The 25,016-nt window shown below is 35.3% G+C and overlaps 2 protein-coding genes across 4 annotated transcripts in view; both read left to right on the top strand.

Moving 5' to 3' along the window:
• meox2a (mesenchyme homeobox 2a) overlaps positions 1 to 21,379 on the top strand; it is a 30,388-nt gene extending 9,009 nt beyond the window's left edge. Inside the window, exons 1-6 of one of the 3 annotated variants that reach the window (XM_073863157.1) lie at positions 3,023 to 3,153; positions 3,248 to 3,345; positions 11,398 to 11,504; positions 11,594 to 12,196; positions 15,836 to 16,008; positions 20,371 to 21,379. In XM_073863157.1, the coding sequence (XP_073719258.1) occupies positions 11,713 to 12,196; positions 15,836 to 16,008; positions 20,371 to 20,589 (876 nt within the window). In that variant the 5' untranslated portion in view covers positions 3,023 to 3,153; positions 3,248 to 3,345; positions 11,398 to 11,504; positions 11,594 to 11,712 and the 3' untranslated portion in view covers positions 20,590 to 21,379. Of the gene's footprint in view, positions 1 to 3,022; positions 3,154 to 3,247; positions 3,346 to 11,397; positions 12,197 to 15,835; positions 16,009 to 20,370 lie in introns of those variants that run through there. The other 2 variants (XM_055197020.2, XM_073863156.1) reach the window with 2 other exon arrangements.
• A 2,054-nt stretch (positions 21,380 to 23,433) lies between these two features.
• Positions 23,434 to 25,016, top strand: part of agmo (alkylglycerol monooxygenase) — a 68,168-nt gene continuing 66,585 nt past the window's right edge. The window contains exon 1 of the mRNA XM_055197006.2: positions 23,434 to 23,684. Within this exon, the coding sequence (XP_055052981.2) occupies positions 23,562 to 23,684 (123 nt within the window). The 5' untranslated portion in view covers positions 23,434 to 23,561. The remainder of the gene's footprint in view (positions 23,685 to 25,016) is intronic.

Here is a 25,016-nt window from a genome sequence, read left to right as displayed (position 1 = left end):
GTCTACACTATTGTACTATTAACTGCTCTTTTCTAGTGTACTCTAGTCTTTTGTAGTCTAGTCTAGTCTAGACCAGTCTAGCCTTCTATTCTATTTTATTCTAGTCTAGTCTAGTCTAGTCTAGTATACTGTACTCTACTCTACTCTACTCCACTCCACTCTACTCTTCACTATTCTAGTCTAATCTAGTCTAGTCTAGTATAATGTACGCTATTCTACTCTTCACTGCTCTAGTCTAGTCCAGTCCAGTCTAGTGTACTATTCTAGTGTAGTCTAGTCTACTGTATGTTACTCTACTCTATGCTATTCTATACTAGTCTAGTCTAGTCTAGTCTAGTCTAGTATACTATACGCTAATCTACTCTACTCTCTTCCTCTCTACTCTACTCTTTTCTAGTCTAGTCTAGTCTAGTATACTGTACGTTCGCTATTCTACTCTTCACTGCTAAAGTCTAGTCCAGTCCAGTCTAGTGTACTATTCTATTTTATTCTATACTAGTCTAGTCTAGGCTACTGTATGCTACTCTACTCTATTCTTCACTATTCTAGTATAGTCTAGTTTTCTCTCCTCCTGCTTCTCTCATCTACTCTAAGGGGCGTTTTTTAAGATAGGGGCTGTTTCCCGGACAGGGCTGATTTTAGTCCCAGAATAAAATGCATGTCTGAGCTGCTTTAATTTAAAAAACACCTTGTCCTGACTTTATTTTAACATATATCTGTGACATCGTTTTTTTAAGATGCACACTAGTAATGTTTTTTGTGAAGTTTGTTTGTAAAAACTTCTGAAATGACCTAATAAGGCCTACAGTAGTCCTGGAATAACCTAAACCTAGTCCGGGAAACCGCCTCTTGGGGGCAGTTTCCTGGACAGGGATTATCTTAAACCAGGACTAGGCCTTACTTATATTAGGTAATTTCAGAAGTTTTTACTAATTTTATTAGGAAATATAACTAGTTTTAACAAACGTGCCTTACTAAAAACATTACTTGTGTGCATTTTGAGGCAAAACAAAGGGCACTGATGTATTTTAAGATATGTCAGTGCAAGTTGTTTTTTGTTTGGAAAGCTCTTACATTTATTTTAGTTAAGGACTAGTCTAATCCCTGTCCGGGAAACTGCCCCATAAGGTTTATATTAAACCAGGACTAGGCCTTAGTTATATAAGGACATTAAAGTAATTCATATAAACATTCATTACAAAAAACAATACTGGATCTTAAGACAAAACAATGCCACTGGCATATGTTATACAGTATGTCAGAACAAGGTGTTTTTAAATTAAGGCAGCTCAAATATGCATTTTACTCTGGGACCTGGATAAGCCTAGGAAACCGCCCCTAAAGGTTAGGAATGTTATGCAGGTCCACAAACACTAATGCACTTTCTTGCAAAACGAATCTCAAGGTGACCCAAGCTCAGCTCTTTAAATGATCTGGCAGATAGGGTCGGGACTTTCAAGTGAATGCCGAAGCTTTTCAATATCCTTCTATTGTCCTGGGTCTGCGTCATGTCTCCTGCATGAGGATGAAGATGCGTTAGAGATGGAGCTGGCTACCAAACCAGGTTCTTAATTAGAGACTGGTGGGATTGTCCCACAGTAAAATGGGGAAATGCTCCACTTCCCACTCTCAGGAAAGTAAGGCCAAAATAATACAGCAACAGCTCCCTTGAGATCGCATTCGTGTATGTGTGTGGGTTTGTGTGCGTGTGTGTCTTTGACCCCAGTGAGTAAAAAATATGCCGGGGTCACTGAGTTCTGTTGGGCTGGATTAAAATATGACTGACAGCATAAAAAGGTAAAACCAGCCATTTTAGCTTGGCTCTCGTCTCACGGGTGATTGCATGTCTGTTTAATGGAAATTATGTTTGCCAGTCCAAAGAGGCATTTCATGCAACTATAGTCACTGCTTTAGACAAGCATAATTATGTTGTCAATATAGATCATAGGATCTTTTTGATATTGCTTTCTTTTTCTCTTTTTACGGTTTAAAGCCCCAAACCATTGCTGATAAAAATAGAAATTTGCAAATGAAGTCATATGATATGTATAATATTAAACAATTTACATTTTTAAATTCCATATATTGGGGATCAGCTATAGCTGTCTATTAAAATCTAATTTGCCTATTTGCTTTTTATTATTTTTCAATCAAATGTTTATTTTTTTGGCATAACAATTTAAATGATTAATTTAGTGCTGGGCAAAGATTAATCGCGATTAATCGCATACAAAATAAAAGTTTTTTTTGCATAATATTAATAAATTGTTTTCAGTTTGGACAGCTGTTACATTTATTTTAGTCTAGGACTAGTCTAATCCCTGTCCGGGAAACCGCCCCATAGGGTTTGGATTAAACTAGGCATCAGTTATATAAGGACATTTAAGTAGTTCATATAAACATTCCTTACGAAAAAACAATACTGGTGTGCACCTTGAGATAAAACAATAAAATCTAATCATTTGCCTATTTGCTTTTTATTATTTTTCAATCAAATGTTTATTTTTTGGCATAACAATTTAAATGATTAATTTAGTGCTGGGCAAAAATTAATCGCGATTAATCGCATACAATTTTTTTTTTTTGCATAATATATGAGTGTGCGCTGTGTGTAATTATTATGTATATATAAATACACACACATTCATGTATGTATTTAAGAAACATTTACATGTGTATATATATTTATTTATTTATATTGTAATATATTCTATATATTAAATATTAACAATAAAAATGAATATATAAGTAAAAATGTTCTGAAATGTATGTATGTGTGTGTGTGTGTGTGTGTGTGTGTGTGTGTGTGTGTGTGTGTGTGTGTGTGTGTGTGTGTGTGTGTGTGTGTGTGTGTGTGTGTGTTTAAATATACATAATAATTACACACAGACACATATATTAGGCAAAAATGCACTTTTATTTTGTATGTGATTAATCGCGATTAATCTTTGCCCGACACTGAATTAATATGAATTTCAGAATTTCTTCTATATTTTTTGTGTTTCTCCGACATCTCTGACAGCATGGACTTGAGGTGGTACCGTCAAAACCCGTTCACCACTTTAATCCCAGCATGCTTTGAGTCATTTGAAAAGCGAAGCTTGGAAGGAAGAAAATCTGACCTATTTTAAATAATGGGTCATCATCCTAAATGTACTTGCATTCATTAATATTTTGTTTTTATTGTACAGCATATATTTTCTGTGATTTTTATTTTTTTAAACCCCTAAACCTGTTTATTTTGCAGGTTTATGTCCTTCTGAAACAAATTATGTCCTTCTTCTTGCCATATTAGCATTCATCTGTGTAGACTGGCATTCACACCAGTATCATGCACCAGTAGAGGTCAGTAAATCATTTATACTGTACATTTAACACTCTCTACATCACTCCTGATTTATTAATATTGTTTAACAAAAAACCTATGACAAAGTGTAAGTTATTGTCCATCGCATTTAGGTTTTTCTTAAGAAGTTTACCCCCACACATTGAGAATCCATTAGGTTGCTTTAGGACAAAATCTCCCAAGTATTAAACAGATGGAGCCTACAGCATGCTGGGATTAGGCCTTCAGCAGCAAGAGCGAGAAGGAAACATTAGATCATAAAATGTTGACTTCAACTTTTGAAAAAAAGGATTTATTAAAACAATATGGTGTACAAAAGTGAGACTTTTAGTGAGACAGTTGGCTGTTACAGTATTTAAACTGTACTTTGTGGCCAGAATAGCATGCGGGCACGATTACACTAATTGGCCTACGTGACAAACGGCAGAAGGAGACGACCTCTACAGTCAAAAACATTTAGGAGTTATATGAGATATAAATTGTGCCACCAATGCAAAGATTAGTATGACTACATTAACCGCATTCATTCAGTGGAGGGAAACAGGATGGAGGCGTGAACTGTAAACCACACCTTCAAAAAAGAGCGCTTGTTGTATAATGCTACAGTAAAGGCGTGTAATCCGTCACGGCTGCTGGGTTTTGTTTTCTGTATAAATCTGTCTTTAAACTCATTCATGATTTACTTCTAATAATGCTCAAAATTTAATATATATAACTGTGACCCATTCTGTGAAAGCCTGACTAATTTCACTCATTTTTTTGTGATTTGGTTTACATTCTGTGAAAATATAACCTTGCTATCTTTATTATTGTCTGAGTAAGGCAAAAGATTGAAATCAATGTGAAATAAATGATTGAAATTTAAACTGTGTTGCCCCTGTGACTTTAGCCAGGATTTCACAGACAGGGTAACAATTTTGATCAATTTAAATTGAATTCAGATTTTGTTTAAATGAAAATTAAATCCAGTTCAAATACTGTGCCAAAGTCTTAGGCCACCCTGCCAGAATTAGATTGGTTGTTTTTGCAATGTTATAGTGATAATATTTAATTGTTTCTCAGTCCCTTTAATAGAATACATCCAGAAAATACAGGAAATGTGTATATAATAATAATACCTTACATTTATATAGCGCTTTTCTTAGTACTCAAAGCGCTTTACATATGAATGGGGGAATCTCCTCAACCACCAGTATAGTATTAAAAACTGTATAAAATGTAAACTAATGTGTCAAGTTTTTAGGGTAAACTCCCCTTACACTTGAGCAATAGCAGGAAACTGCAGGATCTCTTAAACCTAAATAAAATTAAATCCTAATTTCAAATTTTAAAGAAATTTGTCTTTTTTCTTCATTCTGCTCAAAAACGCTTAAGATGTGTTTAGTGCCAAGGTCACACTAAACACCAATGATGCCTAAAGAAGACATTTAGTCCTGAAAATTAAATTATTATTTTTTTTTGTACATATTTCCTGTATTTTCTGTTTATATCTTAATAAAATAGATTGAAAAATAAATATGGATGGACATTAAAACTTCTAAAACAACAAGTGTGGTGGTGGTGGCCTAAGACTTTCGCACTGTATGTATAAGGTTGTTCAAGATGAGCTTATTTAAATTATAGTGAAATGCTAAAAAATGTATGTGCAATTAAAAGCCTGACAAATCTTTTTTAGTATTGCATTGAGAAAGCATAGCTTTGCAGCTTGAACTATGATTGGACTGAATAATTGCCTAAAGAGGAAATGTTCATGATTTTTACAATACATCACAGTTCAGAGCTCAGTATTACTTTGGACTACAGAAGTACTTACTTTGCTGGTCACTTTGGATAAAAGCATCTGCTAAATGAATCAATATAAATGTAAATGTGACACAAAACCAGTCATAAGTAGCACAGGTATATTTGAAGAGTTTGGTTCCAAAACGCAATAAACGCCATTTTTGAAAAAAATGAGTTACTGCCAGAATCAGTATTATATCAGGTCAGTATTAAAAAGTAAATTCTTAATTTTACATAAAATCCAATATCCGCCGTGTTATTCTGTCATCTTTTCTCCCTTTTTTCCCAAAATGCAATAAACGCCACTCCCCCTTTTCTACAGAATGCCATAAATCCACTCCACAGATTTCAGCGCATCATTCCACGCAATGTGAGTACACGGAATCCTAGTTTTCCACATCTACAATGTACTTCGTGATCACCAAACAAACAAAAACAAAATAATACTTTAATAGCATTGATAAACCTGTGGTGGTTTTCTGTGACGGGAAAGAAACGTAAGCCGTCAACATCTAATAATTTACGCAAAAGGCACTCGGGAGACGGGTGCTTGTCTGCCCGGGCTGACAGCATCAAGCTTCTGTCATTATAACACATTGACCCCAGGGGATCTTATGAAAAACTTTCCATAATTTTACTCAAAGTCAACGAAAATCGGTCAGGACCAAAACATTTTACAAATGATCGCTGTGAAAAACGTTAAGCGACGACGTCAAGTATAACCGCAGCAATGACATTGTTCTTAATATGACAAAGTAAGTGTTTTGATTAATGACATTATTGTTTATATTTTTAATTAGTGTGTACAACTAGTCAACTAAATGAATATAACATGGCAAAGATGAATGCACATTTATATAGGTTATTGATGCAATAGATTTAGAGCATTTTGAATAAAAACTTGTCATGGATTTATTGCATTTTGTTGAAAAAATTATCAGTTTTTATAATAAGTCTTTGAAAATCAAGTTATGAATTTGAATTTTTTATGTTTTTATAACATAAAGATGCTATGTGAAAGTTTGTAACAGAAAATTGTGGTTTTCATCTTGTCACTTTCTTGGTATAGAAAACACGTTTTTAACAAAATTTGTCAAAATGGAATTATTGCGTTTTGGAACCAAAACTCTTCATTTGTAGCAATAGCCAAAAATACACTGTGTTGGTCATAAATCATTAGAGTATTAAGTAAAGATCACGTTCAATTAAGATTTTTTGTACATTTCCTTCCGTAAATATAGTAAAAATGTAATATGTGTCGCTAGGGACTTCATTTGGACATTTTAAAAGGCGATTTTCTCAACATTTTGATTTTTTGCACCCTCAGAGATTCCAGATTTTCAAATAGATGTATCTCGACCAAATATTTTTCTATGCTAACAAACTATACGGCAATGAAAAAGCTTATTTATTCATATGGCGTATTGTATCTCAATTTCAAAGAAATTGTCGTACACACCCTGTAGTACCATAACACTATATAGGGAACTTAATCAGTCCTTTGTGGTATTTTGCCTACAAGGACTAAAGTGTTTACTTTGTGTTGTTAGAGTTCTTGTTAGATATTATGTACTGTTATTAAATCGCCAAAAATCTTGTTCTGTGGTTTATACAGTTTGCCAGTGTTTATTAAATATTTATGTAATTTAATTTTATTGAAATGACATGCTGTTTTCCATACACAGATTAGTGTCAAAAGACCAGATGTCATTCTTCTAATGCTAAAATAAACATACATTTTGCCGTTTAAATCAATAATCAATAGGTTATGCAATGAATAGTTAATATTTAATATTAGTTAATAGTTAATATAATAAAATAAAATCAGAGCTTTCAAATTTTTGATGTGTTACAAGTAACAACAACTGTAATGATCAATAAATAAGGTTATTTAACTGCACAAAGCTTAATACCTTTATATGATCGCAAATTTACTTTTATTATCAAACAGGAAATTATGTCTACTGTGAATATTTTCAACAATTTTCAGAGCAATCCTTATACAAATCCGATTCGTTTCAGGTCTTACAAACAGAATGCTTGATGTGCGTTTAATAAGAAACATCTCTTCCAAGTCTGTTTTTAATTCCATTTATCCATAAGTCTGTGTTTGCAAAGGCATTGCAGATATAACAGAGTGACACTTGACAGATACACACCAATAAACAGCAAATATCATAATCCTATCAGAAAATTCAATTTTTTTTATTTTAAAAAAAATTCTCCAGTAGTTCGGCAAGCATTAGATAGTGTGCAACACTTACTATACTGTAAGTCTAAGCATATGATGTTATTACTGATAATATTTTATCATTTTTAATTACCTGTAAATAATACATAAATAATTTTAATCATTGTGTTGTTGTTGTTTTAGTAAGAGAACTATACTGTATTTATAACTTTTTATTAGAATATACAATATTATATTTTAAATAAAGTAATTTTATCATATCTCAGTTCACATAGATTTTGTACAGTATCAAGCACTGGACATTTTTCCATCCATCCATTTTTCCATCCATCCATCAAATTCAAAAACTAGCAATTGAAATATTCTCCAGTGTTTTCTTCGTCTCGTCTGTCTCTTTTAATTTTCTCATATTTGTCTTCCTGTTGTCCACTCAAGAATCAACAATCCCCATATCAGTCTTTATCAAAGTTCACTTTCAGCATTGTGTAAGATCCAGTCAGGCACGAGTGCCACAAACAAGACATCTCTGTGCCCGAGAGGATGTGACTGATAGAGAAAGAGAGAAACCACAAAAATAACAGCATCTTTGCACCCTGACCATGCTATTAATAAGCAAGATAAACAGGGAATTTAGGGTACTCACCCGAGATGTCGGCCGTGTCACACTAATTTCTGATAGAAGAGAATGATCGTCTCTCGTCGTCTCTCTCTCTCTGTCTTAATAAAGCCCGGACTCCAGACTCTTTTTCCCCATCTGTTAAAGCCATTTCCCCCTACAAGGCATCTGATTTCTTCTTTTATCCATAAGCAGAGAAAGGCCCTGCTCTCTCTGTTGCCATCATCATATTTGTCTGTTTGGGTGATAGTGAATGATGGAGTTTAAGCGTAGGACGCAATGAGTCTCAGTTACTCCTGTTAGATCAATAATACAATGTTTCTTCCATATGGAATCTTTTGTTCATTTTTATTTCAGTGGGAAGTTGTTGTACTTATAATTCATTGCAAATATATTCAGAATAAATTTAAGTTAGTTATTATACTTTAAAACAGCTTTCAAACTATACTGTTCTGTACAAGAAAAAAATGGCACTATACATAAATTGAAAAATAATGTGTTTTATTAAAAAATCTTCTAATATGTAGAAAATTTTATGTGACTATAGGGCGGTTTCCCAGACAGGGCTTATCCTAGTCCCAGACTAAAATGCATGTTTGAGCTGCTTTAATTTTAAAACACCTTGCACTGACATATTTTAACATATATCAGTACCATTGTTTTGTCTTAAGATGCACACCAGTATAGTTTTTTGTAAGATTTGTTTGTAAAAACTACATAAATGTCCTAAAATAACTAAAAACAAACGGTGCTAAATAGCACTAAAAGTGGTTCACTGGCTTGTATTCATAGGGGAACCATTTTAAGTGTCATACAGCACCTATGTAGTACCTGTGTAGTACCTCTCTAGAACCACATTGTGCTATATAGAACCATATCTGGTGCTATATTGGTGATATATCACACCGTATGGTTCTTCATAGGTGCTCTATAGGTGTTATATAGCACGAAAAATGGTTCCTCTATGATTATGAGCTTTTAGTGCTATTTAGCACCAAAATTTTTAGAATGTAGTCCTGGATTAATCTAAACCCTTCCCGGTAAACTGACCCTATGTTATCTTCTATTAAAATGTTTGATGTTCATGGATACTGACAAAATAAAATATTACATGCAAGACCAAGAATGAAATAAGAAAAGAAAGAAAGAAAGAAAGAAAGAAAGAAAGAAAATTCCTTCGTTTATTAAATAATTTACAGCATCCCTATTTGCCTCACTGAAAAAAATTATTCATTGAATTCAATCAATTCTTTCAAGGCAAGTGGTTGCAACCAATCCATTTAAGCTACATTTAAACAAAAGTTTTATATTTTATTTTACTCTACTAATCTTTTTTGTTTAAATGTAGCCTAAATAAATCTATGGCAACCACCCACCTCAAAAAATTGATTAAATTAATTGAATAATTTTTTTTCAGTCTATGCCCTATAATAGTATGCACTGTTTTTATTAGGGGAAATAAAGGTATACATGATAGTGCATAGCAAAGAGTGTGCAAGTGTTGAGACATAGCATATATAAAATTTTTATTGTTAATTGCATCAAAAATCAACTGTTTCTTGCATTTCAACATTTCTTTGTTCATTATTTGATGTTTTCTTCATTGCTTAATTCAATAATTCAGTGATGCATCACTTATTTGATTTAAAGGGGACATTTCACAAGACTTTTTTAAGTTTTCAAATAAATCTTTAGTGTCCCCAGAGTACATATGTGAAGTTCTAGCTCAAAATACCATAGAGATAATTTATTATAACATATTAAAATGTGTAGGTGTGAGCAAAAAATGTGCCGTTTTTGGGTGTGTTCTTTTAACTGCAAATGAGCTGATCTCTACTTAATGGCAGTGCTGTGGTTGGATAGTGCAGATTAAGGGGCGGTATTATCCCTTTCTGACATCAAAAGGGGAGCCAAAATTCAATGATCTATTTCAAATGCTTGCAGAGAATGGTTTATCAAAAAAATGTTACTGGGTTGATCTTTTTCACATTTTATATGTTGATAGAAGCACTGGAGACCCAATTATAGCACTTAAACATGGAAAAAGTCAGATTTTCAGATTTAATAATTCACTCCTCCCTCTCGTGGTGAGGTAGACCCCACCCCATTTCTACCCCCTTAAAACTTCCCCTGGTTTTGAGTGCCCTCAACAGTTAAGTCCCCTCAACAAGAGAGTGGGGGTTCACATCTTTCCCTATGAAATGGGACACCACTATATGTAAAGTAGTGTAGCGAACGTGCTCACCTACATCACGCGCAGCGTGATTATTATTAATATGATTGAACTCTCGATTAGCCCGGGTTATACGTGTTCATGTGAACACAGGAACACACATCCTGAATATTAACAAAAAATTCCCAGATCAGATGTATATATGATGGACAGACTCTCTCGAAGCAGTCGGGTGACGTCGTCAGATAGCTTCGTGAAATATTTTCTAACTTTAGTGTTTAAAACTTCACAAACACAAAAGTCGTGTTCAAACTAACATATTTCAACAATTTTAACATGCTTACTTGTGAAAATATAGTTGTTCTTTTCCAGCGCCGTCCGCCATCTTGGTCAAAAAGTTTGTCCAGCTCGAAAAGTTTGTCCAGCCCCTTCCCCTACAAAATGTAGGGGAAGGGTAGGTATTGGGACAAGCTCTTAATATCGACCATTAGGGGATCTGCACTTTGAATTTTCACCAGAAGCATGTCGACTATCCGGGTACTTTAAGAATATTTTGGGACATAATAAATCTTATTTCGAATACTATTTAGAACAGATTGTAAGTCATTTGGGACGCAGGAATTGTGTGGCACAGTAGCAGTCAGGTCAGTAAACCCAACAACTCAACCCAATAATAAATGAATATGAATAATGATGATCTTTATAAAGTATAGTGAAATACACACAGTGTGCACAATGGACAAAACACACAATAGTCACAGTATTTACAGTTGTGTATATTGTACACTAAAGGTACCATGTGTATGTAATACAATTGTATATTAATGTTTACATTTTACAGCTATTTTTATTACATAGATTAAAAGATAAAGTGATGTGCTCTTTTGTAGACCGACTATATTTCAAGGTGGCTTCTTATTCTTGTAATGGGCCCTAAATCATCTTTAAACAAGTGGAGTGATCAGTAATCCATTAACACTTGAAACACTTTTACCCCATGACCTTGTCTACAAAACCATTTTAAGACCAAACAAAAAACTAAAATTAAAACACAAAGCAAAATAACAAAAGAAGCGAAGTTAGTAAGATGTTGAGGGGTCAAAATTAAAAAATAACATTGGCTATTATTTTTTTTAACATGGTTATTTAATGATTTCCATTTATTAAACTGTACAGCTGGACTCACTAGATTCTGCATGCGCACAGTTGTGGCGGGGATCTGTAATCCAGCCTCCCCTCTCATATTACGCCCCTATTTATAACATCTCCCACCCCTCATTGCTCCACAGACTCCCCTCTACAGTCCCAGCCCATCGCCCCAAAATCCCTGCCGCTGTTAGGAAGCACCTTCCCTCTCAGCTGGGCCACAGTCTACGCTGGACTGTCAACTGAGACTGTAAGGTTTACTCTCTCTGTCTGTGCGCTCGTGGGATTATCACACACACATTTGTGTACATGCACACAAACTATTTTCCTTTTGCACAGCTTTTTTTTAAGAGAAGACGTGAAGTGAGAAGACATTTTATGGAACTTGTTTTCAATTATTTGGAAATTTCTTTGCCGTTGTGGTTTTCGTTTCACCTCGCGCTGGTTTCTCGCATGTGATGGATCACACTTTGTTCGGCTGCCTGCGCAGCCCTCACGCCCCTCCGCAGGCCCTGCACCCCGCGTTCGCTCTTCACGGGCGCTCCGAGCACCATTCCACCTATCCTGACATCTCCAGCAACTCTTCCTGCATTGTGAGCGGCTACCCAGGTGAGGAAGGGGGACTTTTCGGGTCACACGGGCACCAGCGGGGGCCACCCATCTCTCAACAACACCATCATCTCACCCAGCCACAACAGACAGGCTGGCACATACATCAGACGCCCAATGCATCACCAGCCGGCAGCCGCCTGGGACTGGGCATGTCGGCCCCTGATTCGGACATGGGGCCCGGGGGCCCGAGCCTCTGTGCCAGCACGCCGAGCCTTGGCGGAGGGGTGCCCTCAGGGGCCTCCTGCGGTCCCGGTGGGGATTTTGGACGTCATACGATGTCCCCGGCTGAGGCGGAGAAAAGAAGTAGTAAGCGAAGAAGCGACAGCTCTGGTAAGTGTTTTTATTTGATGTCAACTGGTGTTTAAATTCATTATTTATTAACACTGCAATTTGATGTTCGTAGAAATGCTTATGATTTTAAAGTTTGTAATTCAGAAATATTATTAATAATGATTTGCAAACCATTTAAACAGTGCAATACTTTTTATTCTTCCACCATTACGAAACGTGAAGCTGTTTTTTGCATGCAAGTTTTTAGGTTTTGGCCAACACGCACAGAAACAATTATTTTAGTTATGAGGTCGGATTGTAATGTCTTTTATGTGGGTATTTAACTGCACTTCTTATTTAGCCTAAACCGTATGCTTCATCTTACATTTTTGTCTAGTAGGAAAAGGCTTGTGGTTTAAAAAAGTAAAGCGGTGGCGTGAGAATTGTTTTTGAATCTGTCATTAGTGCATTAGTTATAATGAAAATGGGTTAACTGAGGTAAATTTACTAAATTTAGCATTGAACAGATGTTTAATGGCAATAAAAATCACCCAAATCTTTTAGTTTTTCTTTGCAATAATTTTTACTACTGTCAAGAATTAATTGAACACTGCATAAAATGGATCATTTTTATGATCGTATTACTTCTAAGGAAATTTTAACTACATTTTGCGCTTTAAAACAAAGTCTGAGTCCACAAAGCTTTGGTTAAATGCATATGATTTATCATCATTTGTGCCAATATTTAAAACAAAATACTAAAATCCTACTAAACTAGTAAACTAAATACAAAAATCTATGATATGTCTGTCTGTCTTGTGATCATCAAAAATCAAGTTGAGTGCTTTGAATATTTGCTTGTCTTTAAAACAATGTCTTAAAATGTTTCTATTAAAAATAAAATGAACAGAAGCTTTCATAAATAAAAAACAATTGGCAATAATAATGTTGTTCATAAATTCATCTTCCTACATTTACAGAACAGCAACTGAGTATTTATTTGTTATAATGTCAGTGAAACTGCAAAATGAAAAACTTTGTCTCATTTTTTGGCATATGCGATCAAACATTTAAATGTGCACATAAGTAAATTCATATGTGGACCTACACACAAATCTGTCAGATGCAGTGCTTGGATATGACGCATTACAATGCATGTTGACAGTGCAATTTATATAATACTCTTGCACTGTGTGTGTGCGTGCGTGCATGTGTGTGTGTGTGTTTGTTACATTTTTCCAAAAATGTATTTGATCAGCTTTGTGTGCAAGTTAAAAATGTTATGATAAAGAATTTAAAAAATGACATTTTCTGCCTGTATTTGGTGCATTTAAACTGTTAAGCGTTACATCATATTTTTATAATAACGTATAAAAAGCTTTCTGTAGAATTTTGGGTATGTAAGATAAAGCATGTATGATGCTTTATGTTTTTATAATTCAAATGCGCATTTATCATTGCAATAAGGAATGATTAAGATGTCAACAGATTTTTAACCTACTTGATTTATTTAAAGCATGTGCACACTTGAATACACTAGTGATTCCCACTTGTGGGAATAAAACAACACATGCCTTGTTTGGACTGAAGACAACAGCCTAGCATGTATTTTTTTACTGTGAGCTTAAATAATATTCTTTTTTTTGTTTCACCAATAAATCACAACCGCATTGTGTGTGTTATATGCTAAAGTAGATGTGTGAATTTTCATTGTAAGCGTAAGCCGAGGCCTTTCCACTGCTTTTTCCAGTACTTCGCTTTATAAAAGAGAGATAAAAAAGTTAAGGCGCAGGCCTAATTTCTGCGGTGTAACCACCATGCCGAGAAGTCGGGAAAAAGTTGACTTAACTCATAACAGCTCTGTTCTCAAAAAGCCGCTCGTGTTGGTTTTTCTCACTCCGCAATGGCTGTGTTCAGCCCACAATAAACGTGCTTTCTGAATATGTTTTAATCAGACGCACGTTCAGCCAGACGTTTTACAGCTATGCTACATCTGGGAACTTACTGAAATGGCAAAAGGGGACACCGTTGATGGCCTGCTTGTATCAATGAGATATAAAATGGTTCAAAACTTTGTTTTAAATTTTAAACATTAAATAGAAAATACATATAAATTATTAATTTTTTTAATATTTGCTTATGACATCATTAGCTGGAGCTGGCCAAGACTTCAAACGTTTCAAGATCCATGTTGTCCCAGCATGATATGATTTAAGAATCAATTTCATAGATTTACAAGTTACCTCCTTGAAATTGGCAAAGTTGTAAATATTCCTTGTTCATTTTTACGTCATAATTTTTTTTACCTTGTGCCATGTGCAACCGAGGAAATTGAAATCTGTAAACGATACTATTTAATACAGTCCGGCATGTGTTTATAGCCATCAGCGATTTGACACTTCATCTGAACCTCCATTAATGAGAGTTGCACACAGTTAAAACTTTTTAAAAACTATTATTATCTTTTAAGTAATGGCTCTGATCTTAAATGGCAGAGTCGGTATGTTTAATATTGGAAATGAGGAAATCGAAGCTGGGTTTCAGATTGCTAGTTGGTTTAGCACTTACTACACCTACATGTAAATGATCCCAAAAGCGTTTTTTGGTCCCACGTGTCTGGGGAAAGTCAGGGACAGTCTTGAATAATGTGCATTTTTCTTTCCTTTTTTAAAAACAAAAACAACTTCTTTCCTGACGTGTCAAAACAACAGAAGCAAATGTGTCGCCCGTAAAATCTGACATTTCCTCACTGACCTTTGTGCTTCCTATTCAAGATTTGACTAGTAACTGAGCTCTAATCCAGCTGTTACAGTAAGGTAAAGGAATAGTCCATTTTCTTTAAAAAAAATCCAGATAATTTACTCACCACCATGTCATCCAAAATGTTGAATTTGTGGTTTAAAAGTGCATATTTTTTATTTTTCTTGTCAAAAATGACAATTGTTTCGCTAGATAAGACCCTTATGCCTCGTTTGGGATCGTTTAGTCCTTTAAAACTCTGTTGAAAAAAACTGTTAAGTGTTGAGTTAAGTATTAAATGTTGGGCTCTATTAAAGTCCATTAGAGTGGGAGAAATCCTGCAATGTTTTCCTCAGAAAGCATAGTTTCTTCTGGACTGAACAGGGAAAGACATCGGCATTTTGGATGACATGGTGGTGAGTAAATTATCTGGATTTTTCTTTTAAGAAAATGGAATATTCCTTTAACACTTAAAGGGGCCATGGCATGAAAACTAACTGTATTTGTATATATGCTTATATATTCACGTTCTGTTTTACACAAAAAAAAAACTTGTAAGGAAAGTAATTTAGTGTAATTGATGGAGATACACTTCTCTGAAAATAACTGTGAGCTTGCAGACGCTTGTAAAATTTTAAGGTTAAAAAAACTAATAAAATATATTTTTAAACATTTTGTTCCATATTAAAACTATTATAGCCTATTCAAATAACAGTAAATGAAAATTAACTCTTTGGAGAGTGCTGTACTCACTGTAGCAACATGGATGACAAAAATAAGTGCTGTATCGTAAAATACTGTATTGTTGGAAGTGTTCCTATTCGCCACCATACTTTTTTTATTGAAGACATCAATTTGAATACACTTTCAAAGTGCAAATGTGCTGTGAAATGTTACGTGCTTTAAAAAGCTTTACTATGTTTGTTTGGAAATGTTTTCTTTCATTCTGTGTCTTTTCAGAGTCCCAAGATGGGAATTACAAATCGGACGTGAGCAACAAGCCAAGGAAGGAGCGGACAGCGTTTACCAAAGAACAGATTCGAGAACTGGAGGCCGAGTTCGCCCATCACAACTATTTGACGAGACTGAGGCGCTATGAAATCGCTGTGAACCTGGATCTCACGGAAAGGCAGGTGAGACGATGACCACAACCTCGTACCTGTTCATCAATCATTTGCTCCGAAGGTATTTATTCGGCCTCAGTGCATTTCTATCCAGCTGCGGCTCTGGAGTATGACTATTGTATTCCAGATGTTTCTACGAGCTCTCTCTTTTTGGCTGGGGAGAGGCAGAGGAAGTTTGGTCCGCTAAGGCGCTTCCCACTCCGTCTTACAAATTGGTCTGTGCGTGGGAAGGCACTTCCTACAGACATATGTGAATTAGCACACGCCGTTTATTTGGAGCAGAAGAAATATGGGACGGTGTACGCTCACTGTTTGGTGTTTTAATGAGCGACTATGTAATCTTATTCAATGTTTGAAGTATATTGACTGCTAAAAACATAAATGGTTTGCTCTGTTTGAAATGATGTCATCGTCAGGTGATTCAAGACTTACCCAAAGCATCATTTATATAAGCTCTCGGCACTATTCAATGAGTTGGTAGGACGTCCAAATTTTTCTTAACAACTTTCCTCAGGCTTAGTTTGCCCAGTATCACTCAATACAGTGCCATCTGTGGTCTTAAATTATATTCTGTTCTCGTGGGATGCATTCCCCAGGCTTAGAATTAAAAACCATGCCACACGACAAGTAAGCCAATCCTTCTCTAGCAATGCGATCTGTGTGTGAACCTGCTGGGGAGATCTGGACTTGCGTGAAGGCTGTTACTCGTGATTTTATGACTTGGCCACCTACATTGTGCACACTAGTCACGTAACAGTACGAGTCATTGTACAATCTTATCGAATGAGTTTGTTTGAATATATGGGTTGATATTTGGTAACCCTAATTTTAATAGTCCACTTTAGACGTTTTACAATTAGTAATTTTGCATCTTCTTGTCAACGGCCCAAGTATAAGTAGACTGTCTGCTTAATATATACCAGGCCTGGATTGGCTAATCGGGAGCACCGGTTTGTTTTTTGCCTCGAGGGCTGGTGTTGTCATGCCTAGGCAAAAAGTACCTTACGTTATCTGGCAATATACACAATTTAAGTAAGAAAAATAATCAATATCAATTGTTTCTCATTCATACTTGATAAATCTTGCTTGCTTTTTCAACCCAACAGGTAATCTCAAAACCCACCATTTTTTTAAAAGAGAAATATAGGGGAAAGCACGGGCACATTTGTTCCCTTTTAGTAGTTTTTGATTTAATTTAATAATATCTTTGTGTAATGTATGGGTGGGCTGCACAATTGTATATATATATATATATGTGTGTGTGTATATACATGTATTATTTATTTTTATATATTTTATATTATAAATTTAAATAAAAAGTATACCTAAATAAAAAAAAATTTAATTCATACATGTATGTGTGTATTTATATATATATATATATATACACAGTACACACACATATTATGCAAACACCAACTTTTATTTTGTATGTGTATATATGTATATATAAATATTTATATATATATATAAAAATACAATGAATTTGCAAGGCTACAGAGAACAGTGCACTATTGCAAAATTATATACTGAGGATTTAATTATATTATTAAAATATAGTGAGTCATGAACTAAAGTGGGCCGGTCTAAGCAGGGCCGGAGTAGGAATAATTTTCAGCCCTGGAGTTTCCGGCCCACTTTAGTTCATGACTGACTATGTTAAAATAATATAATTAAATCCTCAGTAGCCTACATAAGTCTGCAATAGTGCACTTTTCTCTGCAGCCTTGCAATTCATTGTATTTTAGATAATTTCCAAATCAATGCAAATACAGTAGCCTAAACAATTATGATTTTTGCTATAATCTTGCAGCCCTATCATAAGGCATTTTAATATTATTCAATTAAACATATTTAAAAAATGATAAAAGCGAACAAATGTGTTTGTGTTTTCCCTATATTACCGGTATATTTAACAAAAAAAGGGTGGGTCTTGAGGATACCTGTTATCTGTTACCTTCGACCTGGTGGCATGACAACTCTGGCCCTTGTGGCCAAATAAAAGCAGACTGGCCCACCGGGATTTCTCCCAGTCCTTCCTATGGCCAATCTGGGCCTGGGTCTAAGTCATGAAACTCCAAGGCTAAAAATGAATCCCACTGCGGCTCTGATATCTACTAACACTTTATTGTGATGATCCCCGAACCGACATTTAACTGACTTTAAATAACTACATGTCAACTAATTCTGCCCTAACCCTACACCATCAGAAATATATATATATATATATATATATATATATATATATATATATATATATATATGGCCCTAGCTGTCAATGGGGCAGTAACCTTTAAAAAGGTCCAAACATGTACCATTTAGTTACATATATGTATACATTTGGTACCAACTAATACGGTGTGCTTTTTAAAAGGTCTTAGCAAGTGCTAATACTCTGTATAACAATGGTATTTCTCAGCAAACTTTTTTTTTTTAATATGTTTTATGTGTTTTGACTTTCCGATCCAGTAATAGGATTCCCTTTAACTTGTGAGCTAACACGTAGGTTGCATGCTCATTTGCACGCTAAGATGAAAACTGCAGACGTTGCAGATATATTTTGGGGATGGCAGTCTTACAGTGCTGACAGTTATGAATAAGTGGCAAATTGAATAACAGTGTTTAACCATGAAACAGATCTTACGATTAACTACCAACGTCCTAATATTATTTTTTAAGAGCGCCTGAAATGTAAACAGAACAAATTGTTGTACACTGTCAGAAATATACAAGCTGTCACTGGGACCGTACCCTTATACCCTTAAAGGGATAGTTCACCCAAAAATGAAAATTCTGTCATCATTTTCTCACGCTCATGATGTTACAAACCTTTATACATTTATTTTGTCAGATGAACACAAAAGAAGTTATTTTGATAAATGATGGTAAGCACACAGCTGATTGTTACCATTGACTTTCATAGTAGGAAAAACAAATGCAATGGAATTCAATAGGTACCGTCAACTGTGTGCTTACCATCATTTATCAAAATATCTTATTTTGTGTTCATCAGAATAAAAGAAACTCTTACAGGTTTAGAACAACATGAGGATGAGAAAATAATTAAAGAATTTTCACTTTTGGGTGAACTATCCCTTTAAGATCCTAATATGTACCATTTAGGTACAGATATGTGCCTTTGAGCTACCGATACGTACCTTTGGAAGTACCAATTAATATGCACCCTTTTGGTACAAATGTGTGACAGCTTTTGTACCTTTTATTTCTCAGTGTAGCCTACATGCAGTGTCCATCATTTAAACAAAAATGTACCTTTGATCAAACGCCGCAAGAAACAAGTATTACCATGTAAGATGATACCCTTTAAAGAAACACGCCAACTTTTGGGGATTTTTAGCTTATTCACCGTATCCCCAGAGTTAGATAAGTTCATACATACCTTTTTCATCTCCGTGCATCCCGTGACTCTGTCTAGCGCACCCACCGCTAGCCTAGCTTAGCACAAAGACTGGAAGTAAATGGCTCCAGCTAGCAAACTGCTTTGTCTCATATAACCTTGTTATTTGTACACACTGTGACTATACAAACAACAACATATAAATAGGAAAATGTTTGCGTTATTTTGTCACTTATTCGGAGCAGTATGCTAGCTGGAGCCATTTACTTCCAGTCTTTGTGCTAAGCTAGGCTAGCGGTGGGTGCATCAGAGTCATGGGATGCATGGAGATGAAAAGGGTATGTGTGAACTCTGGGGGATACGGTGAATAAACTGAAGTGCCAAAAAGTTGGCGTGTTCCTTTAAATTACATTATTTTTACTTATTCTAGCAAAATTGCTTTAAAAAAACCTGGTGTTTTGCAAGTCTGACTGTGTTTGAATTATTTTGGCTTGTGCTGTAAGCTTTCTTTATGTGGTCCTCATCTACAACATTATACCCAGCCAGAAATAAATTGTATGATGGCCTGGTACCCCAACCTTACTTGCGCTGCAGCGACCATTTAAGAAACAGCTAAGTCATCGTTCTGGGAAACGTAAAAACTGGCTCCGACTGAACTCGCAAGGAAAACATTTGATGCCACAGAACAGTTGGGGCCGGTTTGTCAGCCCGTTATCGCTGATTTAGATACAGCCGCTAAATATGAACTATTGGAAGCCCTCATTTCCCAAAGTTCTTACAGAGAAACATAACTCCAAACCGTGGACCATGCCTTAGAATAGCAGAACGGATATGTGATCATATGGGCCATTTGCACCTGATAGAGGCATATTGGCTTACTGGAGTTTGGTGAGTCATGGCTCGCTCGCCAACCCTGCCAACAACCACAGTAAACAGATCATGTCATCCAGCGCACATACAAACTCGTTTGCTCTTTTACTGCATGCATAACTCATGTCTTTCTTTTCCGCTAGGTGAAAGTGTGGTTCCAGAACAGACGAATGAAGTGGAAGCGTGTGAAAGGAGGCCAGCAGGGGGCGGTAGCGAGAGAAAAAGAGCTCGTGAACGTTAAAAAGGGGACGTTGCTGCCTTCGGAGTTTTCAAGCATTACTGGACTACACCATACATCGGACTCCCTTATCAATGATGATAGCCACGACAGCGACCAGAGCTCTGAAAACGCTCACTTATGATACATAGAGATACGGTTTGACGTGTGATGCTGTTCTGGAGTCAGACGTAGTTAGGGATTATGTCCTTTATTTAACCAGGAGAAAAAATGTTGATGGAGTGCACAGCACATGGCGATTTGGTGGCGACGAGCCACATTCCCTTCAGGACGGGTCCTATGAGTGACATTGAGTGACAGTGGTCAAAAAAACCTGTACAAATGTACACAGGACTGATGCATGTGTGTTTGGATGATTTGTGATACTTCATCTTGAACATTCACCATAAGACAGAGTGCAAAAATGTTTACACAAATTCTGAAAAATGTTTAATATAGCTGCAATGAAGGCGCTGTAAGTATTGTTAGCCATTTTAAAATCAGACTTGGATTTATCAGAATAAAACAGCTTTTTCAAAGAGGTATGGATATGTTCTGCATTATTTTACATTTTTTTCTATCAATATAAAAGCAAGAAGAGCTTACAGCACCTTTAAAAAGCCCTCCCACTGCTCTTTTACTTGAAAGGTGGACTCTGAATATAGCATTGGTCAAATCTAAACACATTCCATTTTGATCTTGAATTGGATAAAACAAAGCTGTATGCTTTAGTTTGCACTGTGCCTTTATTGATTTCTACTGTATGTATCATTTTTGTATATTTTTTATGTGATCAAAACGATCAATCAAATAATGCAGAAGAGTCAAAGACATTGCAGCTATATGCAGTAAATATCAGTATGTATGTGTTCAAAAGACGAATGTTTCATATACACACAATACCACATGCTTCAACAATAAACCTTTCTTATTTTGCTTGGTATAATTTACTTACAATAGATGATTTCATGGGATGAATGAAGGATTATTTCAGAAAACTGTCTATTGATTATTAAATGCATAATGTATCTGCTTATTAAACATCTGTATTTCCCCTAGCTGTTAAATATAAAATTTCACATTTTAAGATTTTAACTCTTTAAAAAAATCTTAGATGATTGTATTAATCCTGTTGGATAATTCCTAACCTTCTCTTCGAGCATGTGACTTTGATCTAAACTGATTTAAAGGGGACATATCATGAAAATCTGACCTTTTCGATGTTTAGGTGCAATAATTGGGTCCCCAGTGCTTAAAAGTGAAAAAGAACAACCCAGTAACTTAGTTTTGGTAAACCATTCTTTGCAAGCATATGAAAAATTAGGTCATTGAAATTTGGCTCCCCTTGTGATGTCATAAGGGAATTTTATTATAATAATTCCGCCCCTTAATCTGCACTACTCTACCACGGCACTGCCATTTAGTGCAGAGAGAGAGAGAGAGAAAGAGAGAGAGAAATAATTGACAGCACAATTGAGTTCCAAATTTTTAACAAACCACCAACATGGCGATCAGTGTTTGCATTTTATCAGCTCATTTGCATTTAAAAGGACACACCCCAAAACAGCACATTTTTGCTCACACCTACAAAGTGGCAATTTTAACATGCTATAATAACATATATATATATATGGTATTTTGAGCTAAAACTGCACATATGTACTCTGAGGACAACAAAGATTTATTTTACATCTTAATAAAATCTTGTGAAATGTCTCCTTTAAATGAAGTGCCCAAGCTGATGGCAATACTCAAAGGAGAAAAATCAAAAGTAGACACATGTAATAAGGCAAGCTTTACATTTTGGGCCTACATAAATTGGATCTTTTTCACTAAAATGCTCTATTGAGCTGTCCGTTTAATTTCTCAAGCACATCTCAACCTTAAAATGAATGTTCCTATAGGGAAATTCAGCTAAGGTCTGCGTCTCATCACCTTGATGATGAGGCAAAAATATGCCAAAGCTCGGAGAGGAGTTTACATGAATAAGTCATTAAGTGAGGAGAACGGTGTTGAATATGCTAAATTCGGCTTTTCCTTCAGGCGGGGTCAGGACTTCTGCCTTATGTCTGAGAGGTAAAGCAATGAACAGATCATATTGGATTACAGAATCACGTCTGTAATATTGTTATGGCCCATTCTTGCTGTGGCTCCGGAGTGAGCGTGCATTCTAATTCACAATGAAAGCTAAGAGGATCAAAACACATGTGCCCACTACCAATGACTTTGAGGGTTATGCCAAAACAATCAATTGTAGCTTAAACTCGTTTTGATTGAAGAAACCACAAAAATATATGTTGTTGAAATGTTTTCGTGTCACCAAGGAGATTAATGGAATAGAGAGGTGATATTTTTAGGGTCACTTCACAAAAAAAAAAAACTTTTACTCTTAAGGTGTACATCCCTGCTGAAAAAAAAACACAATAAAACCATTACAGAAAATTCTTATGTTTTATTGGTTTTATTGGGAATTTTATTGGTTCTAATGGAGTATGACCCAAAACACATTACAGTGTATTGGTTTGAATGGTAAAAGCTAATGGTTCCTATTGGTATTTTAATGGAAACCATTAGAATTTTCTGTAATGGTTTTATTGTTTTTTTTCCAGCAGGGATTTGAATGTTTGAAATTGTTTTTGTTGACAAATATAATTGTGCCAACATATTTATTAAAAATCTAATATTTTATTTTTTAAATGGTTTTGAAATGGATACAATCATGAAGAAAAATAGCCAATAAATATGAACACCTCATAAGCGTGATACAAAAAAAATGACAGGGATCTGTGTTCATCAAAATATATCAAAAATATTAAAAAACACGAAACAATATTACTGCTTTTTATCATATTGTGGCAGATTTATAAAAGCAGTAAGAAATCTATCTCTAAATAACTAAACAAACTAATCAATAACAGATTAAAGCCGCGATTATATAGCGCTGTCATGTGTCACGTGACCGCCATCCATCTTCCGCGGCGTTGTGATCAGAAGTTCAAGGTCCAAGCGGCTTTGGTTGTTAAAGTCCAGCAGAAAAAAACTACATCAGTTTTATCAGACGGTGAGAGTGATCTGACAGTGATCTATAGCTTCCGTCTTGCCAGCTTCACAAACACAATGGCGCAAGTGGAAGTAAACAATGTAACTGTTTCTCAGGGGTTTCGTATGATGTTCAGTCTGATTACGCCAAATGAATCGTCATTCGCGACTCTAGAAGAAGTGCCCACATACGTCGACCAGGTGAGTGTGACGTCACATGCATCGCCGCGCGCCACAGCCTATGTTGAATATGAAATAACTCTAACGAGAGAAAGAGAGAGAGAGAAAGCGTGAAAGAAAGCGAAAGAGAAAGAGTGAGTTTCTGCCATTTGACCAAAAAAAGTCCTCGTTTCCCTGTTTTCTACGTTCTTAATCCACTTTCTGTCGAGTGTAGCAAACTATTTAAAATATCGTTAAACGCGGTAGTTATCGTCCCAGTATTCATTATGAACTGTACTCTTTTTAAGTTCAGTAGCCTACGTGCTGTATTGCATATAAAAGTATAGAAGTAAACATACCATCATAAAAATTAAAAATCATTCATACAGTCAGTACACTGTCCAAGACATTTGTAATTCTGGCATTGAGAGGGTTAATATTGCTCTACCAAACACTTTAAACCATTTTGTAATGGAAACCCCACCTATGTTTTCTAAAACTTAGGGATTTTATGGATTTAAGTGATGCTGTAAATGCAAATTGCACCTTTAGGAGTGTCATTTATTCATTTTCATCAATGTGCACAAAACAGTAAACATCATTTGTGCACCAAAAGAGAAAACAACTCCACCACCTGTTCAGGTTTTAAGCCTTATGGTGGGTTGCTAGCTCCTCCTTGGGTTTTATCAGACCCATATGTGTGTTTTTGGTTTGTCTGCGTGCGCTCAAATCAACACATGTTTGTTATTTGAGGTAAAACGCTCAGATTTTAACAGGCCTCCATAAACACATGAATAGAGAAATTGCAATTAACCACACAGCAGGAATCCTAATTGTTGTAAGTCTGTCACAAACGCACACTTGTTAAACCGCCTCCCTCACCATTCCTACAAAACTTCATTTGAAGTTTCATTTTCTTCGTGTGTGTGGGTGAGACAATAGATTTTTGATGCATGAGTCTATCCTTAAAACATTTTACACATTTTCTCCCATCAATTCAAAGTAATATTATTTATTTAATATAATTTTCTTAGATTACATTCTCTAAGATCTGAGTGTTTGCCAATTAATTTTTTGTATTGCTATTTGCTATGAGAAAAAGGCTGAGCTTGGAACATTGTCATTAACTTTAAATAAAATGAATGGGTTAGTAGTGTGTAACCATTTACACAAAATAAGTTTACTATATTTGCATTGTTAACAGTATAACAGTGAAGTATCTAGAGACTGACCAATAAGGCAAGAAAAAAAACTAACATCTGTTTCACAAATGTCTCTTTTTTTCCCGGTGAGATCTAAGTGCACAATACAGCTTTATACAACTATTAAGAGTCCCTTGACAGATTTTACAAGCCCAAAATATGTTACTGTGTG

This window comes from Misgurnus anguillicaudatus, chromosome 24 (assembly GCF_027580225.2).
Source record: "Misgurnus anguillicaudatus chromosome 24, ASM2758022v2, whole genome shotgun sequence".
NCBI lineage: Eukaryota > Metazoa > Chordata > Actinopteri > Cypriniformes > Cobitidae > Misgurnus > Misgurnus anguillicaudatus.
This window is presented reverse-complemented; position numbering and strand designations above follow the sequence as displayed.